The sequence below is a fragment of the Mobula hypostoma genome, chromosome 22, assembly GCF_963921235.1.
Source record: "Mobula hypostoma chromosome 22, sMobHyp1.1, whole genome shotgun sequence".
NCBI lineage: Eukaryota > Metazoa > Chordata > Chondrichthyes > Myliobatiformes > Myliobatidae > Mobula > Mobula hypostoma.
In genome coordinates, this window is record NC_086118.1 from 51716743 (window position 1) to 51739702 (window position 22960).

A 22960-nucleotide genomic window follows, 5' to 3' on the forward strand; every position below is an offset into this window, starting at 1 on the left:
CAATGAATCATTCCATTTGCTGTCTGATCCACCAGTCTGATGTCTTTCTCACAATCAGCCAGCTTGCCACTTTATGGAATCGTCTGTTTAATCGCAGTCGCCATGAAAGCCTGAGGATTTTGCCCCCACCTCAGGGAACACCACTGCCTCTGTCCTGGGCGAATCATGTAGATGCAATCATAAGGAAGACGAGGGTGTCTCTACTTTCTGAGAAAGTTAAGGAGCGCCGGCTTGTCACCGAACTAACAAACTTCCACAGATGTACTGTTGAATGTTGCATCGTTGACTCCTACAGCGACTGGAACGCACAGGAACACAGTCAGCTGTGGAGAGTGGTGGATTGATCCCAGTGAATCTCTCCCCACCATCGTCAGGAGTCGCTGCCTGAAAAGGGCAGCATCTCTCATCAGAGATCCTGGGCTTTGCCATCTTCTCACAGCTACCACCAGCCCGGAGGAACAGAACCCTGAAGTCCCACATCGGCCGGTTCAAGTACAGCTACTTCCCTTCAACCATTTGGTTCCTGAATGAACTGGAACAGCCCTAATTATTACCAGACAGCAACACTGTGAGCTTTGTGGGGGTTCCTTTCCTCTCTAATTATGTTCCTTCTAGTAAAATTAGTGTCTAATTTGTTTAACTTTGTTTTTCTTGTCAATGTTGTTTGTCTGACACCAGGCTGCTGCAAGTAAGATTTTTTCAATGCACCTGTTGTAAATGCACTTGGCAGTGAACTTGACTTTAGCTTGTCAGCAGGAGGGTGAGAACCACCGTGTACACTAGCGCCAGCTGTTTGGCCACATCTGGGTCCAGCAGGTCACTATCAGTTCCTCGGCCGTCACCTTGAGCTGGGGAAATGTTGAAGGGTGGTTTCTTTGATGTAGATCCGGCAGCTGAATGACCGGGCTGGTTCTGAGCTGTTCCTGTGTGTTCCTCTGCCCAGGGTGGGAGACCTCGCGCTGGGCGTTGTCTGCATTCTGCTGCTCGTCCTGTTGAAGCTGATGAAGGGGAGCCTACCGGCGAAGCCGAGGGACCGGCCGCTGAACCGCGTGTGCCACGCCATCGTCAGCTTCACCGCCACCGGTCCGTGAGTCCGCTTGAACGTGGGGAGGCGGGGCTCCCGGGGAGTGAGGCGTTGCTCGGGGGCTGTCTGTTTGGAGTTGCCCGTTAGGCCCTGGTTGAGGGGATGAGCTTTCTTCCTGGGATTGTCCAGTGCTAGGGGAGGGGGTGCAACAGATGAGCGTCTGGAACTTGCTGATGCAGTGATATCTCCATCTTTAAATCCACTCGAAAGTTGTGGCGCAAGTTTTTAGGGTGGTTGAGAAGGTGTTGGCCCTTTATTAGTCAGGGGGTTAAGTTCAGGAGCCATGAGGTAATGGTGCAGCTCTTTAAAGAAAAACACACAACTCTGGTTAGACCACACTTGGAGTATTGTGTTCAGTTGTGGTTGCCCCATTATAGGAAGAATGTGGGAGCTTCAGGGAGGGTGCAGAGAAGACTTACCGGGGTGCTACCTGGATTAGAGAGCATGTCTTGGGCTAGATTGAGCGAGCTGGGGCTTTTCTCTGGGGCTGAGGAAAGGTGAGATGTGACTTGCCAGAGGTGTACAAGATGAGGTGCGTAGACTGCGTGACCTTTCTCCAGGGCGGAAATAGACGCATCTTTACCTAGAGAGTGGTGGGTATGTGGAGCAAACTGCCAGGGTGGAGGCTGAGGGAGATGTACAGTGGATTCTTGATTAACTGGAACACGTCGCGATCAGTACATTTTGGCGCAGTAAGTGGCTGTCCCAATTAGCTGAAGTTTCACGGAAATGGTTAAAAAGGTATAGAAAAGACAAACACTAACAAATTATGTATTTAAATGAAATACAGAACTAATTAGAACACTACCAATATCACTGCAGTACTATAAAACTGCATTAGTTCCTAATACTTAAGAATGGAGGAATTCATCAAAGTTCCTAATACTTATCAACAGAGGAATTCATCCACATTGCGTTCTTTTGACTGTAAATGAACAAAATCAGCGTAGACACCCAGTGCAGATAATGGACTGTCTTCATACAGTCCTATCGATGACCATATCCTCAAATCTTCGTTTTCATTGTAACATTCAAGACGATTGTCACTACCTTCAAATCCTTTGTAGTTTCTAACTTGCTGAAGCAGAGAAGTGATTTCATTTTCATTCCGGGCCTGCATGCTTGAAACTGCAGAGAGCAAACCAGTTCTGAGTTGTCTTTGTGCTTATTTCTCACCAACTATCAGTGACAAAAATCGAAGGGAGTCCTGGCTATTCTCTCGATTAGTTTTTGTTCTTTGAGTTGTACCAAATAAGCGGCTGCCCCGATTAGCTGATGGACCGGTGAACCAGAATCCACTGTATTAGGGATATTAAAAATTAGATTTAAGAATCTGGTGAATATGGTTGAATGAAAAATGGAGGGCTACGTTGAGAGAAGTGCTAGCTTGCTCCTGAAGTAGGTTAAAAGCTTGGCACCACATCATGAGCCAAAGGGTCTGTACGGTGCTGTGATGTTCCAAGTTTTACATTTGCTAGGCAGGTGAAGTTTTGGCTACAGAGAGACACAAGAGGCTGCAGATGCTGGAAATTGGAGCAATACACAATCTGCTGGTGTTGCTTCAGCTTTCCATCCGTTGCCTTCTGTTCCAAGCACCCTATCGCTGGGCAGGAGTCTGACCTGATTTGCCATTTGTGTGTCTCCAGGGGTAGCCCTGAACCGGACTGGGGGATCCGGTTCTGTGTCTGAGCGATCCTTGTGAGCGCAATATCTCGGCCTGTGTTGCTGATCCCGGTCTGCGTTACACGGGCCTCGCTATCGGTGGTGTGGTTGGCGTGGCTCCCCCGCGCCTCCCAGAGACCCGGCTTCAATCCTAACCTCTGATGTCGCCCTTGTGGAGTTTGCACGCTCCCCGTGGCGGCCAAGTGGGTTTCCCTGGCTCCTGCCACGTCTCAGGGGCGTGTGGGCGGGTAGGTTAGCTGGATACTGTAAGCTGGGTGGCAGAACGGGGGTGAAGCTGATCGGGTATGAAGTCGCCATGGATCAGCGGGGTGGGGGGGCGATGGGATCGTTCTGGGTTGGCACACAACTCCATGGGATTCAAACCAGCCCATCCATTCCTTGGAATTGGCACTGTTGTTGCCCAAGGTCTGGCAGTCAGAATTACTTGGAGATGCAGCACAGTCTCAAGTCCTTCTCTTCCAACGAGACCACGTCACCCAGTTACATCCGTGTGACCAGTAAAACCATGCATCTTCAGAATGTGGGTGGAACGAGGGCCGCTGGCACTGTAATAACGTTCAGCCAACTGCTTCGCTTCGCTACCGTGTCACCCCCCCACCCCATTGCCATCAGATTTCTGAACAGCCCCCGATCCTGACCTTACAATTCCTCTCTTGCACCATTAAGTTAAATATTTATTATTGTAACTTGTAAATGTTTTTGTGTACTGTGACAAATCGCAGAATCTCACGACCTACGTCAGTGACAACGAACCTGATTCTGATTGCGACGTGCCGCTACTCGCGGAAGGTAGCTGTTGCCGTTGTCCTAACATTTGTGTCCTTCGGCAGCCCGGAATGCCGTGGTGGTGGTGGTCGCCAGCCTGGTTGCTTTCTGCTTCGAGAGTCAGTATTGGCACGCATTCACCCTGACGGGAGCAATGGCTCAGGGTCTCCCGAGCTTCCGGGTTCCGCCCTTTTCCCAGCCGGAGACCAACGGCACGGAATGCTTCGCTGAGATTGTTCGGGTGAGTGTCCTCTCCGCTCCGGACCTGCAGCACGTCCTGGCCCGGATCAAAAGCAGCAGGAAGATGGAGAGAGTGCAGAGAAAGTTTACAAGGATGTCGCTGGGACTTGAGAGCCTGAGTTATGGGGGAAGGTTCAGCAGGTTAGGACTTTACTCCTGGAGTGCAGGAGAATGAGGGGAGAGTTGATGGAGGTGTACAAAATTATGAGGGAATTTAGGGTAAATGCCTGTTCCAATATTTTTATTAATTTCCACATTGAAGAATAGAGTACATGAAGGTATATATTATGCATAAAAAATAGAATAGTACCAAATACATTATATTTAAGTCACACTTACAATCGCCGTACCCCATATTCATAATCAAACATGTAAATTAAATTGTAATATTGAAATGTGATAGTTTTATTATAGAGAAAATCTAAACCCCCTACCAAGATCGAAGCTCTTTGGTAAAGAAAGAAAGATGGGGAAAATATCCTTATCACGTAGTGATTTCTGTTATTAGCCAACATCTGTACTTTAACACCAATCAAAGATTTTGAATATAGTTCAAAAATAGTCCCAGGGTAAATGCCAACAGGCTTTTTCTACCGAGGTTGGGTGAGGCTAGATCTAAAGGTCATAGGTTAAGTGTGAAAGGTGAAACATTTGAGGAGAATCTGAGGAGGTTCTTCACTGAGAGGAGTTGCCAGCAGGAGTTAGATTGCAGCATTTAAGATGTAATTCCGTGGATGGGAGAGGTGTGGAGAGCTACTGTCTAGGGACTGGTCTGAGGGACCAGGCAGAATGATAGATGAGTCAAAAGGGCTGCCTCTGCTGTGGTGCTCTGTGACACTAAAACCAGCTCCATGACAGAGCGTGGGGACCTGCGTTGGGTCTGACTGTACAGTTTGATGCTGAGTTCCATCTGTGTGCCTGATTGTGATTATTTTATTATTGGAACACGTCTGGCATGCCATCCATGCAGATCAGTTTAAAACCTTGGTACGTTGAGGTGGTAGAAGGGAAAAGCAATAACAGAGCACAATACAGTGTTGTGTTTACAGAGAGAGAGCGCAGGTAGTCAATGTGGTACAGGTCAAGTGTCACCATTGGTATACAAGAGGTCCATTCAAGACTCTTATAAGAGTGAGTTTGAATCTTTTATTGAATCTAGTGGTTTGTTTTAAGCTTTTGTATCTTCTCCTGATTTTTGAGGAGAGAATGTCGGGGCAGGAGAAATTTTTAAGTCAGCTATTTTTCCGAGACAGCAGGAAGTGTGAGCGGAGTCACAGGAAGGAAGGCTGGTTTCTGTGATTGGCTGAGCTGTGTCCATGGTTACCTGTGGTCATGGGCAGAATGTTTGTCATTCCAAGCCGCGACTGCCCAAGACCACGAGTGACTGTGGGCGCAGCCCGGCCAATCACGAGTGACTGTGGGCGCAGCCCGGCCAATCACGAGTGACTGTGGGCGCAGCCCGGCCAATCACGAGTGACTGTGGGCGCAGCCCGGCCAATCACGAGTGACTGTGGGCGCAGCCCAGCCAGACTGTCTGTCATCCCAAGAGGTGATGCATCCCAATAGGATACTTTCTATGGGATATCTATAAAAATTGGTAAGGGTTAACAAAGATGTGCTGCATTTCTGTTATTTATTGAAATATAGCGCGGAACAGGACCTGCTGGCCCTATGAGCTACGCTGCCCAGCAAACCCCGATCTAAACCTGGGCTAATCACGGGACAATTTACGATGACCAGTTAACCTAACCATGCAACCTTGGACTGTGGGAGGAAACTGGAGCACCTGGAGGAAACCCACACGGTTACGGGGAGAACGTACAAACTCCTTACAGGCAGCGGTGGGTCACTGGTACTGTGAAGCGTTGTGCTAACCACTACACTACCATGCCACCGGTCCTTGGCACAGGTAGAACCAGGCAGCCCAGCACCTGATCTATAGAGCTGTAACTCTCTCTGGGTGATTAACTAGTCCATTATTCCCTACCACATATATTTAAGAAAATTAGGTTAACGCAGTGGCCGGTTGGTAGAGACATTGTGTCTAGCTCCAGAGACCCGGTTTAATCCTGACCTCGGGGCGCTGTCTATGTGGAGTTTGCACGTTCTCCCAGTGCTCTGGTTCCCTCCCCCCATCCCAAAAGCATGCCAGTTGCTGGGCCAATTAGCCTCTAATAAAGTTCATAGTAAATTGATTGTCAAAGTCCATGTATATATCACCATATACAACCCTGAGTTCCAGTTTTCTTGCGGGCATTCACAGTAAGTCCAAGAAAAACAATAGAATCAATGAAAAACTTTACCCATCAGCACGGACAAGCAACCAATGTGTAAAAGACAACAAACTGAAAAAACAAAAGGAAAAGGGAGAAATAATCTCAAATAGGTAAGCAGTAAATATTGAGAACATAGGATGAGGCATCCTTGAAAGTGCCCTGGGATATTGGTGAGGGGTGAGATCTGGGCGGGTTGATGAGACTACACTGGGATGAATGTTGGTCAGTGTAAAGGGTAAACCAGGAATTCTGCAGCTGCTGGAAATCTTGACCAACGCGCAAAAAAGCTGGAGGAACTCAGCAGGTCAGGCAGCATCTACGGAGAGGAGTAAACGGTTGACGTTTTGGGCTGAGACCCAGTGTCAGGTCAGTGTAAATGGCGCTTGATGGTAGGAATGGGTTGAAGGGTGTGTTTCTGTTGTGTAAGAGTGGATGCTTAAAGAGAGAGAAAGAAGTGTGGAATTATTCTATTTTATCGCGAGGTTGGGTCAGAGGAAGAATTGCAGGTGTTTGAGATGGTGTTGAGTTTGTCTATTTGTTTCCTAGATTTTATTGTATTTCTTTATTGTTTCTGTAAATGCCTGCAAGTAAATTAACTTTTAGGTGGTATTGTATATGGTAACTTGTACATACTTTGACAATAAGTTTACTTTGAACTTTGACACAGCGACTCAGCGACTTATCTAACCCTCTTGGTCTTATCAGAACTTCGGATCGGGATTGGCTGTGGTCCCTCTGGTGGGATTTCTGGAGAGCATAGCAATTGCCAAAGCTTTCGGTGAGTGATCGCTGCCTGTATCCCTCTGCCCCCGGCACGTCCTACCCCTAACTATTTGTGCCCACCCAGTCCTCTGAGTTACCTTAGAGTAACCTACAGTAAAACTTCTTCTCTCTCTCCCCCGTCTCCCCGTCTCCCCAGATTCTGAGGGCTATAGACAGGGTAAATGCAAGCAGGCTTTTTCCACTAAAGTTGGGTGAGACTAGCGCTAAAGGTTAAGGGTGAAAGGTGAAACTTTTAAGGGGAGCCTGAGAGGGAACTTCTTCACTCAGAGGTTGGTGAGAGTGTGAAATGGGCTGCTGGGGTAAGTGATGGATGTGGGTTTTGATTTCAGCATTTAAGAGACGTTTGCTTGCGAGGGGTACGAAGGGGTACGTTCCATACATGGGTCAGTGGGACAAGGCAGAATAATAGTTCAACCCAGACTAGATGGGCTGAAGAGCCTCTCTCTGTGCTGTGAAATTCTCTAAGTACAACAACTACTTAATTCACAAACAAGAGAAAATGTGGAGATGCAGGAAACACACGAAGTGCTGGAGGAACTCAGCAGGTCAGGCAGCGTCTGTGGAAATGAATAAACGGTCGACGTTTCGGGCCGAGACCCTTCTTCAGGACTGAGCAGGAAGGGGGGGGGGAAGATGCCTGAATAAAAGGTGTGGGGGGAAGGGAAGGAGGCTGGCTGGAAGGTGATGGATAAGACCGTGATCACCCAGGTGGTATGACACGGCGCATAATGTCGACGTCATTGTGGTGAAATGGTGGGCGGTGCCACTCTGTCCTAGGGCCCACTACAGAGCAGAGCTGGGTGGCGCAGGTGATGGACGGGGGAGTCATCGAAGCCATCCCACAACCTCGGCACCGACTCGTTGCCTGAATTCCACTCGCTCACCTTCGTTCCCTCTTCTCTGGCTGTGCCGGGAAGTTTTCTCGGGGGTCTGCACCCCTCCGTGTCGTGGACTGTTTCCCAATTGGCCCCCAACAGCCTAACCTATGTTGTGTGCTCGTTCCTCCCCTGCGCGGCGCTCGCTAACTGGAGCGCGGTGGGTGGGGGAATGTCCGGGCTGGGTCTGTGATTACGCTGGCTGCTTTGCCGAGACAGTGAAGCTCCCCTGACTCGATGGAAATTAAACCATCCATCCTAATCATGCACTTACGCCCAGACCTACTGTGAATCTCTCCCAACCGCTCCCTTGCCAATCTAACTCCCTTCCCGGATCTCCGTTTCCTGGAGAGTGTCGGATTGCTGGTTGGACACCGGCCGTCTGGGTAAGTTTGCCACGCAGCCCTGATCCGACCGCCATGGCCTGCACCTCCTCGCCGCTGACCTGCTAGCAGATCCTTTCTTGTATTTCAGCCGCTCAGAATGGATACAGGGTCGACCCAAACCAAGAGCTGATTGCCATAGGTAAGGGGGCGCGGTCGTCAGTGTGGGACAGCGGGACGGTGGGGAGTCTGTGCTCAGAGCTTCCCCAGACCCTGAGTGCTCTAACCGGCCGAGGTGGGGAGAATGTTGGACACAGCAATCTGGGTCTTCCTTCCTCTCCTTCCTGTAGCCCAAGGCGAAGGACTATGTCTGTGTGTGTGTGTGTCTGTCCCAAAACCAGCCTCCATATCTGAGCACGTGCACATGTTCTGGTGCATCTTGTGTCGCTGTGTGTGTCTGTCCCACAGGCAATGTGTGTTGTACTCTCACTCTCTCTCACTCCCTCTCTCCCCCCCCCACCCCAACAATTGCTCCTTGCTCCTGCTGTGTTTCATCTTCACCTTCTCTCTGCCCCCCTCCCCTCCCCATGTTTCTCTGGAGCCTGTGGACTGGTGTGGAAATGGGGGAGGATTAAGTCTCTCATTAACTGGGATTCTGGGCCCACTTCCAATCCTAGGAAATTTGCCCCACGTCCCTGGTCGTTCGGAGTAATCCCAGATCCCAGCCGTGTCGACCTTGGCCAAGTCTCCACCACTGCTCCCTTGGGCCATGAGATAGGAGTTCCTGTCTTCTGGGAACACAACCCAGGTACCTCGATGAGGTGGCCTTGGGTTTCCTTTTGGAATTTGGTCTCCCTTCTGCCTGTTGTTTGTGCAGTGATCAACACGTCGTCCGCCCCCGTCCCAGAACAGATGTCTGACCTTTGGCCCTCGCTCAACTGTCCCAGAGCAGACGTCTGACCCACGGCTTTGGCCCTTGCCTCACTCCTCCTCTTGTTTTCAGGCAGTACAAACATCCTGGGCTCCTTTGTCTCGTCCTTCCCCGTGACTGGCAGCTTTGGCAGGTAAGCATGCTGTTGGGATCGATGCCGACCAGTCGGTTTGAGAAAGGGTGGGTTGATGGGCACGAGGTGGTGGTGGTGGAGCTTCTGGAGTTCAGAGTTCGAGCCCTGCAGTTTGAGGTCCAGTCCTCACCATGGAGTTTGGGGTCCCATCGTTGCCGATCCCTGGGGTTGATACCAAAGGTCAAAGCCTGAAGGACAATCAGAACCGAGGCCCCATGGCTAAAGCCAATCCGCTGGAGAAGTCAAAGGCCTGGTGGTTGCAAGTGTACTCCAGGCCCGGAAAAGGCCTGCCCCTGGGTTGGGCAACTGTTGCATGACTGTCTGGTCTGGAGGGGCCAGTGCAGAGGGTCAGAAAAAAGCTGCTGAGGTTTGTAACTCAGCCAACTCCATCGTGATCACAACCCTCCCCAGCATCAAGGACATCTTCGAAAGGCGATGCCTCATCCATCAAGAAGGACCCCCATCACCAAAGACGTGCCCCCTTCTCAATGCCACCATCAGGGTGGAGCCTGGTCAACGACTCTGCCATCAGAAATCCGATGGCCCGTGAACCCATGAGCACTATTTTGCACTATTTATTGTTTTTAGATTTCTCTTTGTAACTTACAGTAATTATGTACTGCTGTCAGAAAACAACAAATGTCCTGACATGCCATACGTCAGCGATGATAAATCTGATTTCGACCCTGGGGAAAAGACACTCATGCCTCGTACTCGTATAAACTTCTGTTGGGGATTGTTTCCCAGTAACCTTCGTTTGTCAAATATCCATCCACCTCTGAAATACATTAAAAGACTTTGCTTCCAATAAATCAGATTCCAATTCTAATGGCTGATTTTTGCCTCCTTCCAGGACTGCAGTGAACTCTCAGACTGGTGTGTGCACCCCCGCTGGCGGAATAGTGACTGGTAAGGAATTGCTGTTTCAACCGTCAACGGAAGCTGTATTGGAGAGGCTTCCACTCCCCTTGACCTGAAATATAATCTGCTTCATTTCACCTTAGAGATAGAGGGCAGAATAGGCCCTTCCGTCCCTCAAGCCGTGCAAAGCCCCACAAACTGGATTCAACCCTAACCTAATCCCGGGACAATTTACAGAGACTTTGAATAGAACGCCGTACTTTATTTGGAGATGCAGTGCGGTGACAGGCCCTCCTTGTCCAACAAACCCACACTGCCAGATTACACTCGTGACCAGTTAATCTTCTAACCTGTATATCGTTTGGGACATGGGAGGGTACAGGAGCATCTGGGGAAACCCGCGTGGTCACGGGGAGAACATACGATCTCCTGACAGACGGTGTTAGAATTGAACCCAGATCGCTGGTGCTGTAATAATGTTGTCCTGAGGTGCCGCCCTATTGAAGCTTTGGAAATGCCAATGGGCGTGTCGGGTATGTCGAGAGTTACTGTGCGCGGTGGGGCTGGCCTTGCCCTGTGACGGTGAGTGTTGACTTGTGTTCCCAGGAATCATCGTGCTGCTCTCCCTGGCCTTCCTCACTCCGCTCTTCTTCTACGTCCCAAAGGCAGCCCTGGCGGCCGTCATCATCTGTGCGGTCTCCAGCGTCTTCGACCTGGGCATTCTCGTCACGCTTTGGAGAGTGAACAGTAGGTAATGGGGTCTGACCGGGGTTGAAGTTCCCCCGTCAACACTCACTTTGCTGGTTTTTTTTGTGTCGTGTCTGCTTACAGATTCCGGGCAAGCCATAGATCAGCTGCTCGTCCCGAAGTGCTGGAGGAACTCACCAGGTTAGGCAGAATCTACGGAGAGGAATAAACAGTTGACGTTTTGGGCAAAGCCCCTTCACTGTCCCGAAGCATCGATTGTTTATTCCTCTCCATAGATGCTGCCTGACCTGCTGAGTTCCTCCAGCATTTCGTGTGTTTTGCTCCGGATTTCCAACACTGGCCGAATCTCTTGTTTATGGTTAGCTGCTCGTCCTGGCGGGTTTGTTATTTCGAACCCTGACCCAGACACAAAATCGCACCTCGGAGTCTGCACCATGGCACCTCCTTTTAGATGAGCTGTTCCCATAGCAACCCTGCCTGTCACCAGAAGGTCCTGTGATGCTGGATCCTGGTGATAAGAGCCATAGAGCACAAACAGGCCCTTCAGCCCATCTAGTCTCTGCTGAACTATTACGCTGCGTAGTCTCATCGACCTGCACCCAGACCACAGCCTTCCATACCCCTCCCATCCGTATACTAATCCAAACTTATCTTAAATGCTGAAATCGAACCTTAATCCACCGCTTCCACTGGCAGCTTCTTCCATACTCTCACCACCCTCTGAATAAGTTCTCCCTCAGGCTCCCTGTAAATATTTCACCTTTTACCCTTAATCCATAACCTCTGGTTCTAGTCTCACCCAACCTTAGTGGAAAAAGCATGCTTGCATTTACCCTGCTGAGACCACTCCTAATTTTGTATACCTCTATCAAATCTCCCCTCATTCTCCAATGCTGCAGTTCTGGTTAATAGCTGTTTCCCAAACAATCTCACTGCCAAATTTCAGTATCCATCAGCTTCAGTAATCTGTACTGGATCCTGACCTTGGATTCTGTCTGTGCAAAGATTTTGCCATGTTTCTTCCAGAACAGCAGAAATTCAGTGACAGTAAGTATTTTAGGATGGTCTGATGTTGTACAGACACCACAGTAAAGCAGATCTCTTGTCTCCTATTGGCATTAAGTCTCTGGTACAGACTGAGAAATAGGGGTGTGGCTGCCCTCTTGTGGCTGGGTGTGGGAATGCCACCTCTTCACTCTTGGTCAACCTTCTACTGTAATCAACTTTGTGCTGTGGCCACTAACTCATGCCCCGTGTTTTGTTCTTCCCAGAGCTGGATCTGCTGCCATTCCTAGCGTCATTCCTGGGCTGTTTCTGGGAAATCCAGTATGGAATTCTGGCTGGAATTGCACTGTCTGGGATTATTCTACTTTACAACGTTGCCAGACCAGAGACCAAGGTAATGATGGTACTCGAGTCGTGGTTATAAATGTGCTGGGCCTGCCCTTTATGAATAAGGATGTTCTTGGAGCTGCCTCTTCCTTTTAGTGTAGTTGGGTACTTGATGGCTAGCATGAAGAGGATGGCCTGAAGGACATCTTTCAGTAGTCTATGGCACTAGCTGTTTACTATTGTTGGAACCTAATGTGTAGCAGCAAAAACTAATACAAAATCAAAACCAAACAATTACCGCTACACCTTGGGGTTGTTATCCTTGCATGACGCACCCTCAGCTCCAATGAAATGTTCACTGCACCCTCAGACTCCCAGCTACAGCAGCCAACTGTATGAAGTTAATCTGGTTTAGGACACAGTAGCACCAGCAATGTTCCGTCTAATTTTCATTTAACAGCTGTGTGGACCAACCATTGCTCTGAGTAGGGAATTTTTACACGGCTTGAAATCTGCACTGCACTTTAAATGTTTTGTTTTTGTAACATACACATCAAACAAACACCAACCACAACTCACAATACAAGTAAACAATGTCAGGCAGTCAAAACAACTGCTGGGCAAAATGGCAAAAGTAAAATGTTTTGATTAGATGGCATCGGTGTTCAGTGGGCTGATGGTTTATTAATGAGCTACTGACTTCCATTCTGTGTTTATTGTCACCATTTGAAACTGTAACTTGGAACACTTGCAATGTAAATACATTGAGGTTCTAAAATGTTTAAAAATAAAGCTCGTACGTTTATTACAGAAAAGTTATGGATTATATTCATTAGCAGGGTATTTCACAATAATATTAACATAGATTTGAAAATTACAATTAACATTATATAAAAGAAGATTCCAGCTGTGTGGCAGCAAAGGCTTTGTGCGTGGGAACATTTCAGTTACTGCACAGTTGCGCACACACGCAACTTAGAACAGTGAGCAGCGCACAACACTGTACACTGACTACAGTTTAAATTCAAGACTTTGGTGCTGACTTCTTGGTTGGATGTTATTCAATTAGACCACTCTTGGAATGGTTGCAGGGATCTGTCCTGGGACTCCTGCTCTTCGTCATTTTTATAAATGAATGAGGAAGTAATAGAGTGGTTTAGCAAGTTTCCAGATGACATGAAGGTTGGTGGAGTTGTGGATAAATTGTAGATTGCAAAGGGACATTGACAGCTGGGCTGAGAGGTGGCAGATGGAGTTCAATTCAGAAAAGTGATTCACTTTGGAGGGTCAAACTTGAAGGCAGAATACGGGGAGCAGTGTTGGAGGAACAGAGGGATCTTGTGGTCCAAATCCATAGATTCCTCAACGTTGCCATGCAAGTAGATAGGTGTAAGGTGGTTAAGTGTGGTGTGTTGGCTTTCATTAATCCGGGGATTGAGTTCAAGAGCTGTGAGGGAAGGGGCCTCTCTCGGTCTATAGTAGAGACCCGGATCAGAATCAGGTTTATCATCACTCACACATGTTATGAAATTATTTTTTGTGGCAGCAGTGTGGTTCAATACATAAAACTACCAGAGTACTGTGCAAACGTTGTAGGCACCCTAGTGATTAATAATGTGGCTAAGACTTTTGCACAGTACTGTAGCTATTATATGGTTTTATAAACTTTCCAGTGACCCTGTCAAGAATTCAGTGTTGGGATCAAAGGCTCAGTGAGTTACAGAGAAACATTGCAAACATCCGCTGAGCCAGTCCTGAACCACCCGGATACCAGAAGGTCCGGGGCTGGATTATTACAACCCTTGCTCTCCAGAAAGCCCCCTTACTGCTGGTGCCTCATCAAGCCTTACTGAGGAGTGTCACCTCTGCAGCCACTACTTTGCAAGAGCTCAAACACGAGGAATTCTGCAGATGCTGGAAATTCAAGCAACACACATCAAAGTTGCTGGTGAACGCAGCAGGCCAGGCAGCATCTCTAGGAAGAGGTACAGTCGACGTTTCAGTCCGAGACCCTTCGTCAGGACTAACCTCATTAGTCCTGATGAAGGGTCTCGGCCTGAAACGTCGACTGTACCTCTTCCTAGAGATGCTGCCTGGCCTGCTGCGTTCACCAGCAACTTTGATGTGTGTGACTTTTCAAGAGCTGCTGATCATCAATTAGAGATACAGCACAGTAACGGGTTCTTCTGGCCCAACAAGTCCACACTGCCCAATTACACCCATGTGATCAAGTAACCTACTAAGCCAGACGTCTTTGTAATGCGGGAGAAGACCCACGTGGTCACAGGGAGAACGTACAAACTCCTTAGCAACAGTGGAGGGAACTGAGCAACACACACGAAACACTGGAGCAACTCAGCGGGCCAGGCAGCATCCATGGAAAAGAGTAAACAGTCGCTATTTCGGGCCGAGACTCGTCGGCAGGACACCCAATAACTCCAGGGTGCATTACTGATGATGTGTCCCAGTGCATACCCGGTTCATTTAGCCAGGTGGTGTCAGACCATGCATGGGCCAGATTAAAGTGGCTCCACCACCACTCAACATACCTCACCACACTAAACTCCACAACCTTATCGTTCCCAGCCCTCCCCTCAAACCTAATCCTAATGTCCAAGGGGGCATAGCCCCCCACTAACCCCAGGCGCACCCTGATTAACCCTGGCCACACCCCCACAGACCCGAGTTCCTGTGTGAGGAGAGGAAGATCCAGTAAGGCAAGTGCTGGACCTGGGTAATGACGGAGAGGGCCAGGGCTGTGAGACCCTGACACTCGAGTGACGAGATCAGCGAGCACAAGAGGGATGATTTTCCCACTGCCCGCATACTCTCAACCAAATTGAGTTCTGCCGAAGGGGCTCAGCCTGAAACATCGACTGTACTGTTTTCCATGGATGCTGCCTGCCCTGCTGAGTTCCTCCAGCATTTTGAGTGTGTTGCTCGGATTTCCAGCATCTGCAGATTTTCTCTTGTTTGAACCCGGGTTTCTGGCACTGTAATACTATTAGCGCTAACCACTACGCTATTGAACAGCTCTTCTTGAGGTGGGTCACTGCTCCTTAAATCCTAAACTCTCCTCCCACTGTGTCCCAGGTGGCTGACTATGGTCCGGTGGTGGTGCAGTTACAGAGTGGTTTCAACTTCCCTGCTGCTGAATATGTCCGTGACCTGCTGTGTCGAAGGGCGCTGGAAGGTGAGTGTTAACCCCGAATGGTTCCAGCCCGAGTGGCCGGACTCCCTTCCCAGTCACGTGTTCTCCTGCCTTGGAAACGTGTCACCGATCCCGCATTGTCATGGGTGTGAATGAAGCACTGAATCACAGCACTGCGCGAGACCCTCAGGGCAATTGCAGTGCATCGGGAAGGTAACTCAACCGAGTCTCCTGGACATCAGTGATTACACGGTAGGCCTATCATCGTCTATGACATAAATGTCCTTTGTAGGGGAGTGATGGGACCCCCGTGGATGGGAGTGGGGGGTTTGTGAGGAGAATAAAATATGGTACTGAGTCAGGGTTGGTGTAAATGGTACAGAGAGTGTCCATCACAGGGAAAGCCCTGCCCACCATTGAGCGCATGTACAAGGAGCATGGTCACAAGAAAGCAGCGTCCATCATCAGTGACCCCCACCATCCAGGCCATGCTGCTGCCAGGTACAGGACCCTCGGGTCCCACACCCCCCGGCCTGGTTCAGGAACAGTTTTTACCCTACAGCCACTTCACTCATCCCAACCTATGGACTCTCTACAACTCATGGTCTCTATTTGTTGTTTATTAATTATTATCATTATTATTATCTTTTTAATTGCTCAGTTTGTTGTCTTTTACACATTTTGTCTGTCCTCGTGTGTCTTTCATTGTTTCTATATCTTTGTATCTACTGTGAATGCCCTGAAGAAAATAAATTTCAGGGTAGTAAATGGTGACATACACACATCTTGATACTAGATTTACTTTGAACTTTGAGATGGGTGGTTGATGGGGCCGATGTGTTGGACTATATGACTCTATGAACCTGCGAGTGGTAGAACCTACAAACCATCGCAGCTGAACTGGAGCATTTAAACCCATTGAGATTGCTCGGCCGTTTGATCGTGGCTGATTTAGTATCCCTCTCAACCCCATTCTCCTGCCTTCTCTCTGTACCCTTTGACGCCCTTACGAATCAAGAACCTTTTAACCTCCACTTTAAATATGTCCAATAGCTTGGCCTCCACAGCTGTCCACAAATTCACCACCCTCTGGCAAAGAAGTTGCTCCTCATCTCTGTTCTAAAGGGACGTCCTTCTATTCTGAGGCGGTACACTTTGGTCCCAGACTCTCCCAGTACTGGAATCGTCTTCTTCATGTTCACTCTAGTTGGGCCTTTCAATATTTGGTTGTTTTCAATGGGATTTCTCTTTATTTTTGTGATCTGCAGTGAGTACAGGCCCAGAGCCATCACACTCCTCGTACATTAAACCTTGCATTCCTGGGATTGTTCTTATGAACCTCCCTGTCGACTCTCTCCAATGCCTAAAACTGCTCATAATACCCCAAGCCCGTCTGACCAATGCCTTGGCATCACATCCTTGCTCTTTCATTCCAGGCCCCTCGTTGTGGGAGTAAACTATGGCACTGGACCGATCCCCTGTGTTAAGGTGCATGCATATTGGGAGTAGACGTCTGTTTGTCTGGAACTAGTTGGGGAGAGGAATAGCCAGGCATTGTATAGAGGTACCGGCAGATCTGAACTCTTTGGCACAGCATCGTGGGCCAGAGTGAGTGAGGGTCGATGAGAGATGACTTGATAGAGGTGTACCATATGATGTGTAAGTCAAGTGGACAGCCAGAGACTTTTCTGGGGGGGGGGGAGGGCTAATGCAACAGGTAGTTGGGGGAATGTAATGAGGGGATGTCAGAGGTGGGATTTTTACATAGTGAGCGTGTGGCAGCTCTGGTGGAGTGGTGGTGGAGGCAAATCCATTGAAGACATTGAAGAAACTTCGATAGGCACGTGGATGATAGAAAATAGAGGGTGATGTAGGAGTGATTGATCTTTAGGGTTGGTTACGAGGTTGGCTAAAGGGCCTGACCTGTGCTGTATTCTGTCTTTCTGAAGCATTGGACTTGGCAGGGAAGGCAGGTCTCCAGGTTATGAATTATAGTCCGTTTCAGTCAAGAACACAGGCCTAGGTTAACCAAGGGAACTTGACGCCCTTGCAGTTTAATAGTCCGTGCTGCCTCTTAAGGGAGCAGGTTTAAAGGCATTTAAAGATCAGCTTTATTTGTCACAAGTACCTCGAAACATCAAAACGTGCAGGGAAATGTGTTTGTGTCAATGGTCAACGCAATGAGAGATGTGCTGGTGTCGCCACACATCCAGCGCCACCGTAGCGTGCCCACAGTTAATCCTAACTGGGAGGAGACCCGCACGGTCTCTGGGAGGACGTTCAAGCTCCTACAGACGGTGGCATGAATTGAACCCCAGGCTTGGAGCAGGCGTGGTAATGGTTTGCACTAACTGCTGCCCTACTGTTCCGTGGATCCACGGACTGGCTTCATACCTTTGAGGCACTCCGATGGTCGTGATCAACTGTGGATGTTGTGTCCCAGCTGTCCATGTGATACAAAAGTCAGTATTGAAGCCTAGACACTACGATATGGAGAGCACAGCAGGCTCGCCCTCCAAGCAGCTGATAAACGTGGGACTGCCTTGGGGACTTCAGCTCTGGATTTTTCCTCTGTGTTTACTCCTAAGGCCTTCCCCATGAGTGGGTATAGCCACAAGGCACCAGAGGGCAGAGATCAGAGATTTCCTTTTAATAGGTGAGCTGCCGATGAGCCCCATCTGCCCAAAGCATCTGGTTTTAAGGTGCCAGTACCCTGCTTTTGGCCCTTCTCCCGTCAGCAGAGACGATTCCGCTGTGCTTTTTAGCCACACGTGAAGGCCAGGAGCTGGACTTGGTTGTCGGAGACTATTTGAGGCACGTGCCATTACCCCCACGCCCCCGGGCTATGACAACCTGAAGGAACCTTCATACCTACAGGAGAAATGAGCAAGGTTTTTACATGATTTGCCTGTGGGTTTTGGAGCAGTAACAGAACTGTTTTAACTTTCAGCCTCTCCTCCCCGCTCAGCCGTCCTGGACTGCGTCCACATCAGCAGTATTGACTACACGACTGTCAACAGCCTGCGAGAGCTAATTCTGACGTTCCAGCAGCAGCAGTTATCCCTGCTGCTCGCTAATCTGCGGGTACGTGTTCACAAATATCGTGTTTCGACCTCCTGAATTTAATGGGCACTCCAGGTCCTGCTCCTGAAATCTCCACCATCAACCCCTTCTTCGTTATTTCACCCCCCTTCGAAGTCTTCTATAAGACTGTCACCAGTACTTGTGTCTGTAGCTCCACTCCACATTCACCAAGCTCCCTTTTATCTTGCCCAAAAATAAACATCTTGTTTTTTTTTGAAAAGGAAGTGCTTCTCTAACCTCTGGTAATTTCTTTCCCCTTCCCCCTTCTCTCTTTTTCCATTCCCTTTTTTGGTTCCCCTCTCACCTGCTCATTGCTTCCTTCCCTTTCTCCCATGGTCCACTGTCCTGTCCTATCAGATCCCTCCTTCTTCAACCCTTCACCTTTTCCACCTATCACCTCCCAGCTTCTTTCTTCATCTTCCCCCCACCTCCCCACACCCACCTAACTTCCTTCTCACCCGGTCTCGCCTATCTCCTGCCATCTTGTACTCCTTCCCCTTCTCCCTCCCACCTTATTCTGGCTTCTGCCTCCTTTCTTCCCAGCCCTGATGTGGGTCTCAGCCCAAAACGTCGATTGTTTCTTCCCCTCCGTGGATGTTGCTGGACTTGTTGCGCTCCTCAGCATTGGGTGGTGTGTTGTTCAAGATTTCCGGCACCTGCAGAGCCTCCTGTGTTTATAACCTGTTCTGTCTCTCACTTAGCCCAAGACCTTGTTGATTCTGGCATCAGCAGAGATTGAAGGACTGAGATACTTCGACAGCACCGAGGCAGCGATGCACCACCTACAGGGTAACACCGCCTTCATTCAGGATTACTGTCTGCTGCTGTAGGGCTGGACTTGCCACTCATTTCGCCTGGCCAGCTCGTGCACCTCCCCCTTCTCCCCACCCTATTCTAGCTGCTGCCCCCTTCCTTCCCAGCCCTCATGGGCTCAGCTGAAACTTGGATTGTTTATTCCCGTGTGTGCGCGCGCGTGTACGTTGGACGGGATAAACTAGGTTGAAGTTAACAGAATACTGGACTTTGGGGGACAATGTCACCTGCCGTACTTTTCTGTATTTTGAAGGGGTTATGAGCCAAAGATGTGTTGAACAATTTTATTTTTCTTCTCCCCCAGCCACAAGGAGTGACCGACAGCAAGACCTGGATGGGCGAGAGATCTCCGGTTGGTAGCCCCGATCCGCAGTGAAGTGATCTGCAGAAGGCAAAGGCTCCTACGTGAGGCTGGTCGGTTGTAGCAGTGTTGAAGTGTCACCAGGTTCTGGCCAGAGACCTGAACCTTCCCTGAGGCAGGCACCTCCATTGGGGTGGGGACAAGGCAGCCACTTCATTGCACGTCCAGCAATGATGTCACTCATCCATAAACGTCTCCAATTGCTATAACAGAGACCAGATACAAATCCCAGTCCAATCAGCTTCCTCATCGTAGTGTATCCTTGGGGCAGCATAGCAGCAAAGCATTTCTATAATAGAAACATAGAAACATAGAAAATAGGTGCAGGAGTAGGCCATTCGGCCCTTCGAGCCTGCACCGCCATTTATTATGATCATGGCTGATCATCCAACTCAGAACCCAGCCTTCCCTCCATACCCCCTGACCCCTGTAGCCACAAGGGCCATATCTAACTTCCTTTTAAACATAGCTAATGAACTGGCCTCAACAGTTTGCTGTGGCAGAGAATTCCACAGATTCACCACTCTCTGTGTGAAGAAGTTTTTCCTAATCTCGGTCCTAAAAGGCTTCCCCTCTATCCTCAAACAGTGACCCCTCGTTCTGGACCTCCCCAACATCGGGAACAATCTTCCCGCATCTAGCCTGTCCAATCCCTTTAGGATCTTATACGTTTCAATCAGATCCCCCCTCAATCTTCTAAATTCCAACGAGTACAAGCCCAGTTCATCCAGTCTTTCTTCATATGAAAGACCTGCCATCCCAGGAATCAATCTGGTGAACCTTCTTTGTACTCCCTCTATGGCAAAGATGTCTTTCCTCAGATTAGGGGACCAAAACTGCACACAATACTCCAGGTGTGGTCTCACCAAGGCCTTGTACAACTGCAGTAGTACCTCCCTGCTCCTGTACTCGAATCTTCTCGCTATAAATGCCAGCATACCGTTCGCCTTTTTCACCGCCTGCTGTACCTGCATGCCCACTTTCAATGACTGGTGTATAATGACACCCAGGTCTCGTTGCACCTCCCCTTTTCCTAATCGGCCACCATTCAGATAATAATCTGTTTTCCTATTTTTACCACCAAAGTGGATAACTTCACATTTATCCATATTAAATTGCATCTGCCATGAGTTTGCCCACTCACCCAACCTATCCAAGTCACCCTGCATCCTCTTAGCATCCTCCTCACTGCTAACACTGCCACCCAGCTTCGTATCATCCGCAAACTTGGAGATGCTGCATTTAATTCCCTCATCCAAGTCATTAATATATATTGTAAACAACTGGGGTCCCAGCACTGAGCCTTGCGGTACCCCACTAGTCACCGCCTGCCATTCTGAAAAGGTCCCGTTTATTCCCACTCTTTGCTTCCTGTCTGCTAACCAATTCTCCACCCACACCAATACCTTACCCCCAATACCGTGTGCTTTAAGTTTGCACACTAATCTCCTGTGTGGGACCTTGTCAAAAGCCTTTTGAAAATCCAAATATACCACATCCACTGGTTCTCCCCTATCCACTCTACTAGTTACATCCTCAAAAAAATTCTATGAGATTCGTCAGACATGATTTTCCTTTCACAAATCCATGCTGACTTTGTCCAATCATTTCACCGCTTTCCAAATGTGCTGTTATCACATCTTTGATAACCGACTCCAGCAGTTTCCCCACCACCGACGTTAGGCTAACCGGTCTATAATTCCCCGGTTTCTCTCTCCCTCCTTTTTTAAAAAGTGGGGTTACATTAGCCACCCTGCAATCCTCAGGAACTAGTCCAGAATCTAACGAGTCTTGAAAAATTATCACTAATGCATCCACTATTTCTTGGGCTACTTCCTTAAGCACTCTGGGATGCAGACCATCTGGCCCTGGGGATTTATCTGCCTTCAATCCCTTCAATTTATCTAACACCACTTCCCTACTAACATGTATTTCGCTCAGTTCCTCCATCTCACTGGACCCTCTGTCCCTTACTATTTCTGGAAGATTATTTATGTCCTTAGTGAAGACAGAACCAAAGTAATTATTCAATTGGTCTGCCATGTCCTTGCTCCCCATAATCAATTCACCTGTTTCTGTTTGCAGGGGACCTACATTTGTCTTTATCAGTCTTTTCCTTTTTACATATCTATAAAAGCTTTTACAGTCCGTTTTTATGTTCTCTGCCAGTTTTCTCTCATAATCTTTTTTCCCCTTCCTAATTAAGCCCTTTGTCCTCCTTTGCTGAACTCTGAATTTCTCCCAGTCCTCAGGTGAGCCACTTTCTCTGGCTAATTTGTATGCTACTTCTTTGGAATTGATACTATCCCTAATTTCTCTTGTCAGCCACTGGTGCACTACCTTCCTTGATTTATTCTTTTGCCAAACTGGGATGAACAATTGTTGTAGTTCATCCATGCAACCTTTAAATGCCTGCCATTGCATATCCACCGTCAATCCTTTAAGTGTCATTTGCCAGTCTATCTTAGCTAATTCACGACTCATACCTTCAAAGTTACCCCTCTTTAAGTTCAGAACCTTTGTTTCTGAATTAACTACATCACTCTCCATGTTAATGAAGAATTCCACCATATTATGGTCACTCTTACCCAAGGGGCCTCTCACGACAAGATCGCTAATTAACCCTTCCTCATTGCTCAAAACCCAGTCCAGAATAGCCTGCTCTCTAGTCGGTTCCTCGACATGTTGGTTCAAAAAACCATCCCGCATACATTCCAAGAAATCCTCTTCCTCAGCACCTTTACCAATTTGGTTCACCCAGTCTACATGTAGATTGAAGTCACCCATTATAACTGCTGTTCCTTTATTGCACACATTTCTAATTTCCTGTTTAATACCATCTCCGACCTCACTACTACTGTTAGGTGGCCTGTACACAACTCCCACCAGCGTCTTCTGCCCCTTAGTGTTACGCAGCTCTACCCATATCGATTCCACATCTTCCCGGCTTATGTCCTTCCTTTCTATTGCGTTAATCTCTTTTTTAACCAGCAACGCCACCCCACCTCCCCTTCCTTCATGTCTATCCCTCCTGAATATTGAATATCCCTGAACGTTGAGCTCCCATCCCTGGTCACCCTGGAGCCATGTCTCTGTGATCCCAACTATATCATAATCATTAATAACAATCTGCACTTTCAATTCTTTCAATTATTACAAATGCTCCTTGCATTGACACATAAAGCCTTCAGGCGCTCTTTTACAACTCTGTTAGCCCTTTTTAATGCTTGCCCTGGATTTGTCGGCCTGCCACTTTTACTTTTCCCCTTTGTACTTTTTGCTTCTACGCTCACTTTACACCCCTCTGTCTCTCTGCACTGGTTCCCATCCCTCTGTTGTGAACTAACCTCCTCACACCTAGCCTCTTTAATTTGATTCCCACCCCCAACCATTCTAGTTTAAAGTCACCTCAGTAGCCCCTGCTAATCTCCCTGCCAGGATATTGGTCCCCCTAGGATTTAAGTGTAACCCGTCCTTTTTGTACAGGTCACACCTGCGCCAAAAGAGGTCCCAATGATCCAAAAACTTGAATCCCTGCCCCCTGCTCCAATCCCTCA

General features: G+C 48.5%; 1 protein-coding gene across 7 annotated transcripts in view; it reads left to right on the plus strand.

Annotated features, from left to right (window-relative positions):
* slc26a11 (solute carrier family 26 member 11) overlaps positions 1-22960 on the plus strand; it is a 44254-nt gene that overhangs the window by 17722 nt on the left and 3572 nt on the right. For 5 of the 7 annotated variants that reach the window (XM_063030564.1, XM_063030566.1, XM_063030565.1 and 2 more), the window contains exons 6-17: positions 944-1083; positions 3598-3773; positions 6754-6826; positions 8181-8231; positions 9033-9093; positions 9947-10002; positions 10561-10701; positions 11934-12061; positions 15088-15187; positions 18096-18229; positions 18931-19018; positions 19347-21829. In XM_063030564.1, coding sequence (XP_062886634.1) covers positions 944-1083; positions 3598-3773; positions 6754-6826; positions 8181-8231; positions 9033-9093; positions 9947-10002; positions 10561-10701; positions 11934-12061; positions 15088-15187; positions 18096-18229; positions 18931-19018; positions 19347-19402 — 1204 coding nt within the window. In that variant the 3' untranslated portion in view covers positions 19403-21829. Of the gene's footprint in view, positions 1-943; positions 1084-3597; positions 3774-6753; positions 6827-8180; positions 8232-9032; positions 9094-9946; positions 10003-10560; positions 10702-11933; positions 12062-15087; positions 15188-18095; positions 18230-18930; positions 19019-19346; positions 21830-22960 lie in introns of those variants that run through there. The other 2 variants (XM_063030569.1, XM_063030570.1) reach the window with 2 other exon arrangements.